Source organism: Boleophthalmus pectinirostris, unplaced genomic scaffold (genome assembly GCF_026225935.1).
Source record: "Boleophthalmus pectinirostris isolate CB_2022bp ecotype Guang Dong unplaced genomic scaffold, ASM2622593v1 HiC_scaffold_6, whole genome shotgun sequence".
In the NCBI taxonomy this organism is placed as follows: Eukaryota; Metazoa; Chordata; class Actinopteri; order Gobiiformes; family Gobiidae; genus Boleophthalmus; species Boleophthalmus pectinirostris.
Genome location: NW_026571447.1, coordinates 1,399,166 through 1,413,296, shown reverse-complemented (window position 1 = coordinate 1,413,296; position 14,131 = coordinate 1,399,166). Strand labels below are relative to the sequence as shown.

Genomic DNA, 14,131 nt, shown 5'->3' with positions numbered 1-14,131 from the left:
TTTGTCATCCAGTGACTTCCAGGAAAGTTGCACGGCACAACAGCGTGAAGCTGTGTTCTCCATCCCCGCTTTCCACCAGTCCCTCACAAGTTTCTCGCTCACTCCAAACTTTCTTTCTACTCCTCAATTACTGTTTTCTGCTGTGTATTTCACTACTTGCAGCAGGACAGCGGCTTTTTCTACAGGAGACGTGCAGAAAACTGATACACAAGTCTAGAGCCTCTCGAGGCTGTCAGTCAGACCATTTTAATATATAAGTTGCACTGAAGTATAAGTTGCAGGAAACACCCAAACCATGAAAAAAAGTGCAACTTATCATCCAAAAAATACAGTAGTTTCTTTTCTTTTCCCATGTGTCTTATATGTGTGTAATGGTCAGTGGTGCAGTAGGTTCATGTTGGTCCATGTGTGTGTACTAATCTATGTGCTCTTCTACTTGTTCTGATACAGATCAACATCATTCTTCTAACTCAGGGCCACCCACATTTTTTCAGTGTGTGAACTACTTATAAAATGACCAAGTCAAAATGATCTACCTTCTACAAAACTCTGTGCCCCTTTTTCTGACCCTCATCCACAGTTTGAGAAGCCCTTCTTTAAGAGAACTTCCACTGGCACTTTACACAAAACTGTGAAGAAAGTGGAGAAAGTGGGTAGGATTAAACCCAAGTAAAGTAAACCTGTTTTTTTCAAGTTTCTAACTGGAGTTACATTCTCTTACTGGTTTTGCAGTATTTACCTGTGTACATTATCATTATTATACGCACATGGTGACAAATACAGATGCATTTGTGCACTGTTATTAGGCAAACTTCAACCACTTGTTGCTGTAGGCCTGTTCTGTGCTGTAGATCTGCTTTGTGCACTATAACATAAATTTAGATGAGTTTTTGCTTTGCATTTTGTCTTGCTCTTCTGATCAGTGGAGGAGAGAGCGTGAAAAGACTATGGAGCGGCACACTGACATGAACAGATGGACAGGTAGGATGTTTCACCTGCCCTGTGATACACGCTGGTACATGATGGTACATGCTGTTGCAGAGAGGCAGCGCATGTGTGTGGTGATGTGTCGCGCAGTGTCCACAGGCTCCAGACAAGCACACAGGCTGCAGAGACGCCTCACGCTCCTGCACACCAGTACAAGTTTATTGGCGACAGCAGCGGCCGTAATGAAATATGATCACACTCTACGAGTCAGACCTCGAGTCTGAGACAAGACCACGTCCAAGTGCCTTCAAGACCGAGACAAGATCAAGTCCAAACACCTTCAAGACCGAGACAAGACCAAGTCCAAACACCTTCAAGACCGAGACAAGATCAAGTCCAAACACCTTCAAGACCGAGACAAGACCAAGTCCAAACACCTTCAAGACCGAGACAAGACCAAGTCCAAACACCTTCAAGACCGAGACAAGACCAAGTCCAAACACAGTCGAGGTCAGTCTCAAGACCAAGACTGGTGCGATCCGGTCAGGACAGGTTAATTTTTGTCCTGACAATGGGACTGCTTTAGAATCGATACCTGCTCAAATGAGTATGTAGTTTTGATATTGTAGTTTTAGTGTAGAATAGTATCAGATTTTCAATACTTGACACTTTTACTACACACGCAGCATTAAAACTTACCGTCGTAGCTGTAGAGGATGAAGGTGGTGTGCGCTGGTTCATGTGGGTTGTCGTTTCTGTCTCCAATCGTCACGGTGACAGTGTGTGTGGCGCTGAGAGGTGGAGCTCCGCTGTCCTGAAGCATTATGGGTACTTGATACTCCCTCTGCTGCTCTCTGTCGAACGTCCTCAGCGCCGTTAGCGTAGCGCTACCGTTACCCAGGTCCGTCAGGTTAAAGCTCGCCGCGTCCGGCGTTAGCTGCAGCATCTGAATCTTAAACGGCGCTCCATTTCCACTCGCATCTCGGTCTTTGACGTGAAGCAAAACTGAGGAACTGTTCATCTTCACGACCTGAGGAGAGCCCGTGTTTTCCCAAACTATCGGCTCATAATCTGCGTCAAACTCTGGAGCGTTATCGTTAATGTCCAAAACCATTAGCATCACGATAGCAGTGCCGGTCAGCGCAGGCTCACCCATGTCTGTGGCTAAAACAACAATCCGATGCTGCCAGATCTTCTCTCGGTCCAAAGAATCAGCTAACATGACCCTCCCAGACCCGTCCACCGCAAACTGCCCGTGAGGATCAGACTCTGCGGAGATGCTGAAGGAGAAGCGGCCATTTTGTCCTGCATCAAGGTCTGAGGCGGTGACCTGAGCGATGATGGATCCCAGAGCAGAATCCTCGGACATCGCTGGAGCTTCATAAAACTGTGGCAGGAAAACTGGAGCATTGTCGTTAGCGTCACGAACCTGGAGAAGAGCAGAAAGAAACAAGTGACATTTACTGTTTTAGATTCATTCATTAATGATAGTTCGGTACTGTTTCAGTCTTGGTTTGGTTCTTTAAATCTCTTTGTGTTTAGACCTGGTTTAGACCTGGTCTAGGCTTTGGACTTGGCCTACAAAAAACAAACAAACATGAAACCAGGATGAAATCAGAACCACACCGGAAATGAAACAAAGATTGCAACACTACTAAACCTGGACTCAAACAGGACTAAAACAGGACTAAGGCGAGACTTAAAACCTGAAGTAAATCAAGATTGGACGTAGAAAATGAGGCACATGCTTGGAATAAACAAGGACTACAGCAGGCCTATATACCAGGACTAAAGGCTTATTCATACTTCATAAGAACATTTGTTCTTATTATTGAAAATGAAAATACGAAAATGTTGGCAATGTTCCTCCATGAATTTCTTGCCATTTCATGTCTTTATAGTCACTGAGTCATGTCGTATAGTCATGTCGTACAGATGTTTGTATTTTCTCACCATTTCCTCCAGCTGTGACTCAGAACCATACATTGTTATTTTTGCTCCCCACCGGTAAAGAAGCAGATAAACCACAGCCACATAAATAACCAATCAGAGTGAAGATGTGGGATAGCGCTTCTGAACTGCCAAACAAAGTTCTGCTCAGCTGAAGCATTGAAAACAAGACTCAAGACCTGCCCAACAGGAGCTGGACCAACAAAATGACATCATTTTGCTTGGTCATCCCTGGGTGCAAAAACAGTTCTTATGTTCTTATGAGGTATGAATAGGCCTTAATCCAGGTCTAAACCAGGACTAAATCAGGTCTACACCAGGACTAGATTAAAACTGAAACAGATCAGAAGTAAACCAGCACTGAACCAGGATCAAACCAGAACTACATAAATTAGGTCTAAGCTATGACTAAAAACAAGGTCTAATCCAGATAAAAACCAGAATAAAATGAGTCCTAAACCAGGTTTAAACCAACACTAAAGCAGGACTAAAGCAGGACTAAATGATATCAAAACTGAGACTAAAGCAGGACTAAAGCAGGACTTCTGTTCTACCTGTATGAGCACGTGGCTGAGGCAGTAGAAGTCTGCATCTTCCGCCTTCAGCGTCAGGTTAAAACTCCTCTCATTCAGTTTCTCAAAGTCCACTTTCTTCTGGAGTTTGAGGACTCCACAGTTGTTTGTTTTGTTCGTTTCAATGAAGAACTTTCGCTCTTCGTCTCCGTCCACGATACTGAACGTCACCGCCGCATTTTCACCCAAGTCCGCGTCTGTAGCCGAGACCACCAGGAGCTCAGTGTTCACCTCCAGGTCCTCAGACATCTGCAGCACATAGGAAGGTTAACTGGACCATGGCCTCAGTATGAAAGGGTTAAAGTCATTTCACCAAAACACTGTTCAAATCATTATATTCAAAATGTCTATAAAAATACTCTACTTACAGTCTTTTTTTTAGTAATTTTATTTTGGTGAAGTTTATAATTATAGATCTGACATGTAGAGATAATTCTAACACTCTAACCTCTTAACACTCTAACACTCTAACAATCATAATGTAAACAAGTGAGTCTAAATTACACAATAATTAAGATTAAACTATTAAAATACATGGCATCACATTTATTTTCTTCAGGAATGACAAATTTCCTTAATTGGGACAATAACGTTTAACACCTCCATAGGCAGACTAGACGTCTAGGAGGCCTCAGCCACCTCAGCTGCTCCTCTCCACATAGAGGAGCAACATCTCTACTCAGAGCTTTTCACACTATCTCGAATGTGGCAAGCCAGCTGGTATAAAAAAGGCATTTTAGAAAGTTTTATTTGATATAACAACAGTGCAACCACCTCCAGCTGAGGTCAGCAACACTATGGGGATTGTTGTAGACTTCCAGAGAGGCCACACCCACCACCCACTGACCATTGATGGTGCTGATGTGGAGAGAGTGAGCAGCACTAAAATCCTGTATGTGCACATCAGTGAGGAGCTCTCCTGGACCAACACGGCAGCACTGTGAAGAAAAGACCAGCAGCACCTCGACTTCCTCAACCACCTATACACCACCCCCCTCACCCGCATATACACCACCCGCCTCACCCGCATATACACCACCCGCCTCACCCGCATATACACCACCCGCCTCACCCGCATATACACCACCCGCCTCACCCGCATATACACCACCCGCCTCACCCGCATATACACCACCCGCCTCACCCGCATATACACCACCTGCCTCACCCGCAAAGCCATCACAATTGCAAGTCACCTCGCACACAATCTGTTCAGCCTCCCACCCTCCAGGGGCAGGAACAGTTTCTGTTCCCACACCACCAGACGCACTAACAGCTTCATCCTCCAGGCTGTCAGGATGCTGAACTCTGTCCCCTCTATAACCACCAGACGACCAGGAAGCAAGAATCTGTGTCTCCCTAAAGAAGAACTTTGGACTTTTCCTTTTATTTTACTGTTATTTAATTTGAAGATGGATAGTGAGAACATAATTAAAAATTTTCATATGTTCATATGGAAATTTGACAATACACTTTTTTGAATTGAATTGAATTTACTATTTGCAGTTTACTATTTGCAGTTGAGTAAAAATTGACTCTTTCGCTGGTGATTTTGGGCTCTAAAAAATAAACTGAATTCTGCCAATTTTGATTTAAGGCCTCTCTGACAACCACAAGAAGAGATTTACACAGGCAAATATAGAAGAGGAGAGTATGTATGAACCCAGAGGTCACAGGGCAAAGGTCACGATGAACTCAGCATCTGTGACATCAAGTTCTCTTAGACCCACCTGAACAGAGTAGGAGTCCTGTGTGAACACTGGAGGATGATCGTTCACGTCCGTCACCAGGATGGTCGCTGTGCCCGTCCCCCTGAGCCCCCCTCCGTCACGTGCCTCTACCACCACCAGGAGGCGCTGCTGCTGCTCCCTGTCCAGAGAGCGCAGTACCGTGGAGATCGTCCCTGTGCTCGCATTAATCGCAAACAGATTCAGGTTTATCTCATTTTTCACGTTCTGCACGATGCTGTATGTGAGCACCGCGTTGGTCCCTTCGTTGGGATCGTCCAGGTCCATGGCCCTCATCTCCATCACAGACGTGTCGGCAGGAGAATTTTCCGGAACGCGCCCCACGAAACATCCGTCCTCCTCCAGAGCCGCACAAGGGAAGAACGGAGCGTTATCATTTATGTCTTTCACTTCCAAGACCACGTCTGCGAATCCCGTGAGCCCCGCCCCGCCCTCGTCTGTGGCCAGGACCAGGAACCTCCAGTGGGGGCGCTCTTCTCGGTCGAGGCGGCGCAGGGCGTAGATCGAGCCGCTTTGAGGGTCGATGGAGAAGTCGCCTCCGGAGCCCTGACCGTGGAGAGAGAACCGGAGCTGAGACTGGTCTGAGTCCAGGTCTGGGTCTACGGCAGAGACCTGAGAGAGACAGAGAGTACAGAAACAGAGAGGGTTTATTTTGTTAAATTAGAAATCTGTCATCTACAAGATATCGAATATTAACTTTGAAAATGGGAAAATAAGAAAATCAAGTAAATGATGTATAGACAAAACACATTTCTGATGGATTACAGAAAATATGATCATTGTTACCTGGAGAATAAAGAAATTATCAAGAATTTTGACAAAAATGTCCTGATTTCTGTTAATTGCTTTAAAAATATTTAGAGGTAATCCCAATTCACAGCCACCTGGTCTAGGCTTCGGACTTGGTCTACAAAAAAACAAAAAAAAACAAAACAAAACAAAACACTAAAACCAGGATGAAACCAGAACCACACTAGAAATGAAACAAGGATTGCAATGCTACTAAACCTGGACTCAAACAGGACTAAAACAGACTTAAAACCTGAAGTAAATCAGTACTGGACTTGGACAAAGAGGTACATGCTAGGATTAAAACAAGGACTAAACCAGACCTATATACCAGGACTAAAGGCAGAAGGTCATACTTCATGAGAACAAACAAACTTTGTTCTTATTATTGAGATGATATGAACAAAAACAAAGTTTGTTTGGGCTCTGACATTTCATACTGCAAAGATGTTCTGCTGCTGAACTGTCTCACCCTCTTGCTGTGCCCCGCCCCCTTTTGTCTTTCTTTTCGTCCTTCAACTTGACCGCTGTTTTTTTGCAAACTTGTCACAGAGATGACTCCAGACTTTTCTACACTGATTTTCGTCCGAGCCTAAAATGTCGGCCATCTCCCTCCATAAATTTCTTGCCATTTTGCATCTTTACAGTCACAGAGTGTTGGGTCATACAGATGTTTGTATTTTCTCACCATTTCCACCATCTGTGACTCAAAACTTCTGTTAATTGCTTTAAAAATATTTAGAAGTAATCCCAATTCACAGCCACAAATAAACAAAAAAAAATGCTGATTTAAACCAGGACTAAATCAGAACTTAACAAGGACTAAAATGGGACTAAACCAGGACTAAACCAGGACTGAATGAGAACTACACCAGAACCAGAACTAGACCAGAACTAAACAAGGACTGAACTGGGACTAGACTAGAACTTACATGTGGCTGAAGAAGGACTGAACCAGCACTAAGTGGGAGTATTTAGCGTGACTCCAGTTTGGGTCCATGGCTCAGAGTGAAATCAGAGCGGAACCACTTCAAACAGCTCCATAAACAGGAGCAGAGAGGAGAGAGCAGGCCAGTGTGTGGAAATGGAATCTAAAGTACTTATTAAAGACATGTCTTATATAAACACAGGTGGAAAATACTGACAGGAGTCTGTGGAGGAACATCTTATATGTGTTATATGTGTTCTCATTCTAGAATTTGAGGATATCCTAATTTCAGACAGAAACTTCACATCTGATCCTAGCTTTATTTTTGTTTTAATGTAGTATAATATATAAGAGGACTACATTTGGGTCACTGTTATGATGCTTAGCTCCTCACCTGAGCCTCCTCAAACACTTCCTATCACAGTTAGAACCACAGATCCATGCTCATGACCTTAGCTTTAAATGGCTGAAAATCTAAGATGTATTGTTTTGTCTTTTTTTCAATCATCTGATGGACCTGGACGTGACACCACACTTAACTCTATACACAGGTTTATCTTATGGAAAAGGTGGCGCTCTCCTGCAGTACCTGACTCTCGTCTGTAGTAGGAGCAGTGGCAGTGCAGCTCTCATGTATAACCCAGAGACGAGGGGTATTCAACTAAAATCTGAAAAGGTCCAGTTACGGAAAATCTCCTCAAGCAGAGGTCTGGGACGTCATGCTGTCTTGTGATACAGAAGTAATCTAGTTTTATCAGTGTCTGAATGTATGAACAAAACACTGTCAGATCAACAAAAATACAAGCTTTTTTTGGCTAAGTAGCATCATGTGGGTGGCTGAACTTGCACACAATTGGTTTATATGTTCCTTGGTCCATTAATACAGTGCTGTAAAGGTGACTACACACGACAGGATTTTTCAGTTTTAGATGATTTTTAAATGTGCAACAAAAATTGCACACCACAGACATGGATTTTATGAGATTTAAAATCTCCAATCACAAAAACTGCAGAGGGATATGTCTGTGGACCACAAGATAGAAAGTTGTGAGTGTGATGGCGTCAGCAGTTTCCTATTTACAGTAAAACCGCTTAAGTGTTCTAAAGATCAGACTTTGCACTTCTAGTTTAGATCCAAGTCAAAACTGTGTTACTATTTGTGAAATGTGGTGCAAAACTTCAGATACAGGATTTTAAAGCATAAAAGATTGGAGATAAAGTCCTGGGGAAGTAAAGTCACTATGGATAAACTGCAGCTTCAGCTCGATCCGTGCGCTGTGTGGATGTAAACAAACACAAGTGAGGAACTACTCTCACCTTTTTACTTTTAAAGAACATCTCAAACTGGGTTAATAGTGCAGTTTTGTGGACTGGAGTCATTATTTGTGGAGGACAATTTCTATGGATAATGTGGATGAGATGCTACACTTAAAAGTTACCATTTTACAAGAGGTGAGGAATAAAGTCTTCTCATTATTTTTGCTCTATCCTGAGTTTGTATGTTGCGTCTCTGTGTCCATCACTCATCTGCCCCTGACGCTCTGTTTTATTGAATGTTACTGTAGCATTGCTGATGTTTGGTGGTTATGATCTGACAGAGCAGCTCAGAGTCTCACCCCTCCCAAAAATTTGAACTTGGACAGAAGCAAATCACAGCTGCAGCAGCACTCATGCCTCACAGCAAGAAGGTTCCGGGTTCGATCCCTGGGCCTGGGCCTGTGGAGTTTGCATGTTTCTCCCCGTGTCTGGATGGGTTTCCTCCAGGTGCTCCGGTTTCCCCCATCAACCCAATCAACACATGCTCCAGGTCTCCAGAACAGTTGATAGTCAAGGTCAGTTAAATACAATCAATCAATGAACCTGCCCAGGGACAACAGGTGGGCAGGGTCATTGATTGAACCTGCCCACCTGGTGCTACAACATGGTGCTACGACATGGTACAGTGCATCTCTCCTGTTAAGGTTAATGTAAAAATTGTGCACTGTCCCTATCTTGATAAATAAAAAAAAAAATAAATGTAAAAATCTGGCAAATTCTCCTGTGGTGTGTGGCGGCCTTAAAAGTTTAGAGAAAAGCTGTAATGTTACGACTTAAAATGGAATTGCCCAGTGAAAATTAAAAGTAATTGAATCATTTGTCAACTATAGATCTGGGTCTGTATGGTCCACCTGCCACAGACTGTATAAAGCAGTGGACTGAGGGAGTGTGACGTCACCCACAGCATTTGGCTCCAGTCAAATGAAGCTCATGAGGATCACAATTTGAACCAGTTCAATATTTGGAATCTAAATTGCATGTACAGTATCATAGGAACCAAAGAGCCAATCAGGAGCGAGGCTGTTGAGGGTTTAGCAGGGGGCGGGCACTTAGCAACGCTGTCAGTCAAGAAAGAAAGAAGGCACCTGATGCGTTTGTTATTAATGTATAAAAGAGTGAAATAAAAAGCCCAGGATCAGGCAGAGTGGGTAAATACAAACATTGTAAGTTAGAATGACGAGCCTGACAGGAGCAGTTCCAGAAAGAGGAGGGGCAGTTTAGTCATGTCCAGTTATATACTAGTATACAGTCTGTGGCAGTACCTCCATCTCACCTGTAGGATCAGCAGTGGCAGTGTTGCGCTCTCCTCCTGCACAGTCGCGTGGTAGAGGGCGTGGCTAAACACCGGCGCCTCGTCGTTGTGGTTGATGATGTCGATGATCAGGAGCGTCTCATTGGACCATTTCCCGTCGGACGCCACCAGCCTCAGCTCCAGTCTGCGCCGCGTCTCAAAGTCCAGACGCTGCGCCACGAACACCCGCCCCACCTCCGGATCCACGTCGAACCAGCCCAGACCTGGACCAGACCCGCCCGACGACACCTGGTATCGCAGTTTAGCATTCGCTCCTGGAACAAGAGGAGTGATTAGATTTAAGAAAAGAAAAAGAGTGTATTTGACTTATTCACTGTAACACATCACATGTTTAGATCACCATGTTCCTTTTATTGTTTTGAAAATGTTATATTCACCCAAAACAACGTTTTAACTTGTTTTATAAGTTTCAGTTTTGTTTTTTGAAGATGAGTCTCCCCTCGTTTTGCTCCCTGTGCTCAGTCACTTCCCCCTCAGAGCGCAGTTGTAGTGTACAGTTTTGTATCATGTGTTTGTATATTTATGTGTCGGAGCATGGAGCACATAGGCTTGTGGGTGGAGCCTTGTACAGAATCAGTTAACTGAAAACAGTTAAGGAGGATTTGAATAGAGCCCAGGAGAGATCGCTACATTACTCAAACATGCATGGATGACTCTAAAACCTCTTCAGGCATGTTTTTGTTGAGGGAATAATGTAATAACATGATAGAAAACTCTGAATAATTAGGATGTTCAGAATGCATAAGGTAAAGGCCGAATTATAGTTCTGCGTCAACTCATCTCACTCTGCCGCTGTCGCCTTGTTGCCGCTATTTTTGATTTATGGATCTGTGTCGAGGTCTATGCGCCGTGAAGTAATTAACCGCCATGACACTAGGAGGCGAGCATTTAAAACTGGTGTTGGTGTTTACAAAATGAAGCAGGAAAGCAGAGTACCGGAAATCAATCACAGCTCTTATTGTCTGCGTCGCTTTCCCTGCTGTCTGTGTCAGTTTGATGCGTAGTTACAAAATGTCGACACAGGTGCTCTGTGGAGGGGGTTTACGAGAACACCCACTCTCTGCATCGCGACACAGATGAATTGATCATCAATATAAATTGTGCTTAAGTGAGGAGTAACTTTTCCCCGTTAAATGTGTAGTTGTTTTGACTTTACGGTTTGGGTCAGTTCTTCTCAGTGTGTTTAGAGTTCAGTGTTTTTGCCCTGAGCTTTTCTCCTCTGCCCAGATGGACCACACTCACACATGGCACATGCCCAAACACTGTACCCGCACTCTCCTCCACTCCCTCTCTCTCTCTCTCTCTCTCAGGGGCTGAAGCACTGCCCCTCTCCACTCTTCACTCCTGTTTCTCTTTCCTCCCCTCTTCTTCTTCCCTTCCCTCTTTCTCCTCCCATCTCTTCCCCCTTTCTTCTCTCTCTCTTTCCTTCTTTCCCCTTTCTCCTCTCTCCTCTCTCTCTCTCTCCCTCTCTCTCTCTGTCAGAGGCTGAAGAAGAGATCACACTGGGGTGCATGCTGTGCACAGATGGAGTTTGTTTTGTAGACTCTGGCCTCACCTCTGGCTCTGAAAGACCTTCATGAGTCTTCACTGTAATTTCACTAAACGTCTCAAATGTCTGAGGTTCATAAAAGCAGGACATGAAGCTCCAGCAGGGACCAGACTGTGGCTCGGGGTCAAATACAACCTCCACACCCATTTTATTGGCCCTCTGTTCACCATGAGATTTCTCACTCTTGTAATGTGCTTTACAGGTAAACTACAGGGCATCTGTAAGCCACAGCTGCCCTGGGGCAATCACAGAGGCAAGGCTGCCAGTCTGCCACTACCACCACTCACACACACACACACACACACAGACACACACACACACATACACACACTCATCCATTCTTGGTGGATGAGTGCTCTGGTAAATGTGCCCAGTTGAAGAGTTTTGTAAAAACTCGTTCTAGTTGTAGTTCTAGTGTATCGATCAGATAGGAGTGGATGTCTGGCTACTGAAGTTTCAGACAATTCTTCTTGTCATTTAAGCACCCACCTGCATTTAACGCATACGGGTAAACTGCTCATCATATTCTGCACATTACAAACTATGCAGCCAAAAACAGTAATCAAGCAGCAGAAAGAAAGTTTGGAGTGAGGGAGAAACTTGTGAGTGACTGAAGAAAAGTGGAGGACACTCTAACTGAAATGAAGAAAACAAAAAAAGCTCATGACAGGCTAAAAGACACATTTAGCTAAAGTTGGCCAAGTTGCTCAGAAGTGACACAGAGGATGAAGAACTGAATGAATTTAGTGATTTGGAGTGAGATGGAGAGTTTGGTTAAACTTGTTCTGTTGTTTATGTTATAGTTTATCTGAAGAACTGTTCATATGTGATGTTTAACAGTCTGTTGTTCTCTCTTCTATTCTTATTACTAGAACTTGACTTTCAGTGTGAAATGTCAGTTCGTGCTCTCTGCTTTTATAAAATAAATTTCCCCCAAAATGAGCAACTTATATATGTTTTTTTTCTTCTTCATTGTGCATTTTTTGGCTGGTGCGACTTATAGTCAGAAAAAGACAGTAGTCTTGATCAGACTACCTTAGCCGGAGGATGTGACATGGGAAGAACATGCATCTCCACAGAGAAAGGTGAATCGAACCTGGAACCTTTTTGCTGTGAGGTGAGTCACATCCAGTTTATTCAAGTATTTCACTTGTGTATTTGAATGACGTTTACAGTTTGTGCAGATGTTGTGTGTTAAACCGTGAGCTGCACACATGTTGTACCTTCGTCGTGGTCGGTGGCAGTCACGGTGATGACGCCGTAGCCCACTTCCTGGTCCTCGTCCACGCTCACTTCGTACAGAGGCTTCTCAAACTGTGGTGCATTATCGTTCACATCGGCCACAAACACACGCACATACGCCGTGTCTGAAGATACAGGACATCCAGGTCAGTCAAGTCCATGTCACACCGTACTTTTACTTCTACTGGAGGAAGTGGCAGCAGAAGCTTTAGGGCTGGCACTTAGTTTAAAGAGAGGGTGTTTTATCTGTGTGGGCTCTCAACTGCTCACACATTTTACCTTTCATGATTTTTGAAAATGCTATATTCATCAAAAACAACATAATAATGCTTACCTTACATCCTGTGTGGGTCCATTTTTGGAGACCCACACCCGCCCGCACCCGCCCGCACCCGCCCGCCCGCACCCGCCCGCACCGCCCGCACCGCCTGCACACACGCAGTACAGCACCACACCCGCCCGTTAACCCATGATTATATCCAAGTTAACTCTGCACCCGCCCAAACCTGTTAACATTCCATCCATTGCCTGTGATAAATTTGGGTCAGCCCATTAGTCCAACAGCCCAATAGTCCAGGACTAAACCAGGACTAAACCAGGACTAACCCAGGACTAACCCAGGACTATACCAGGACTGAACCAAGACTGAGCCTAGGCCGTGTCTTTAGCAGATTATAAATATATACTGCCAAGCCTATCGCCAGGACTACACCAGGACTGAACCAGGACTAAACCAGGTCTAAACCAGGTCTAAACCAGATCTAAATCAGGTCTAAACCAGGTCTAAACCAGGACTGAACCGGGTCTAAACCAGGACTAAAGCAGGACTAAACCAGGACTAAACCAGGAGTGCAGCTGCAGCGATGATCTCCTCTGCTAATGTTTTATGTAATAAATACACTGAAGTCTCTCTCAGCCTGCTCCATTTTTTCAGGAAAAGACAGGAAAAGTCATTTGTTTCCAGGACAACGGACGCCCTGTACAAATGTCAAATATTTTTCTCGTGTTCGTCGTTCATTTGATTTACCATACCATACCCACCCGTGTATGATCACTACTCTCCCACATACCCCCCATCAAATTCCAGAACATTAAAACTCGCCTGTTTCAGCAACTATTCTCAGGTACCTGACCTGGTGCAGGTCATGCATCCTGCTAATGAAGCTACTGCACATTGCATATGGTGTTTTTGTACATTTATGGGTGATGTGGGAAGAGCTTTGTACACAATCTTACAACTAACCATGTGTAGGGTTTGAATAGGGACCAGGAAAGATCCCTAGATTACTCAAACATGCATGGATGACATAAAACCTCTTCAGGCGTGTTTGTGATCAGGGACAATCTTATAACACGGCAGAAAACTCCAAAAAGTCCATTTTACATAACAGCCCCTGTTTGACAGCAGAGTCGTACCGGTGTTGGGCAGTCCCTGAAGTCCCGCTCTGGCAGACTCAGTCCCGTCCTCAGACTGGACCTCCAGAAGGTACGAGGACTTCTGCTCCCGATCCAACGAGGCCCGAGTCTCGATGGTACCGGACTCTGGGTCTATCCTGAAGAACTGAGAATCTCCACTGTCGTCCCCCAACAGAGAGTACCGGACCTGAAGAGCAAAACCAGCACTGAACCAGGACTAAACCAGGTCTGAACCAGGACTAAACCAGGCCTGAACCAGGACTAAACCAAGTCTGAACTAGGTCTGAACCAGGACTAAACCAGGTCTGAATCAGGTCTAAACCAGGACTGAACCAGGTCTAAACTAGGACTGAAACAGGTCTAAACCAGGTATATACCCAG

The 14,131-nt window shown here is 44.4% G+C and overlaps 1 protein-coding gene across 1 annotated transcript in view; it reads right to left on the bottom strand.

Moving 5' to 3' along the window:
- The window catches only part of si:dkey-22o22.2 (neural-cadherin), a 100,523-nt gene that overhangs the window by 14,471 nt on the left and 71,921 nt on the right, over positions 1-14,131 (bottom strand). Inside the window, exons 15-20 of the mRNA XM_055163334.1 lie at positions 13,751-13,937; positions 12,316-12,459; positions 9,505-9,797; positions 5,180-5,809; positions 3,432-3,698; positions 1,627-2,356 (exon numbers count right to left, since the gene is read on the bottom strand). Of these exons, the coding sequence (XP_055019309.1) occupies positions 1,627-2,356; positions 3,432-3,698; positions 5,180-5,809; positions 9,505-9,797; positions 12,316-12,459; positions 13,751-13,937 (2,251 nt within the window). The remainder of the gene's footprint in view (positions 1-1,626; positions 2,357-3,431; positions 3,699-5,179; positions 5,810-9,504; positions 9,798-12,315; positions 12,460-13,750; positions 13,938-14,131) is intronic.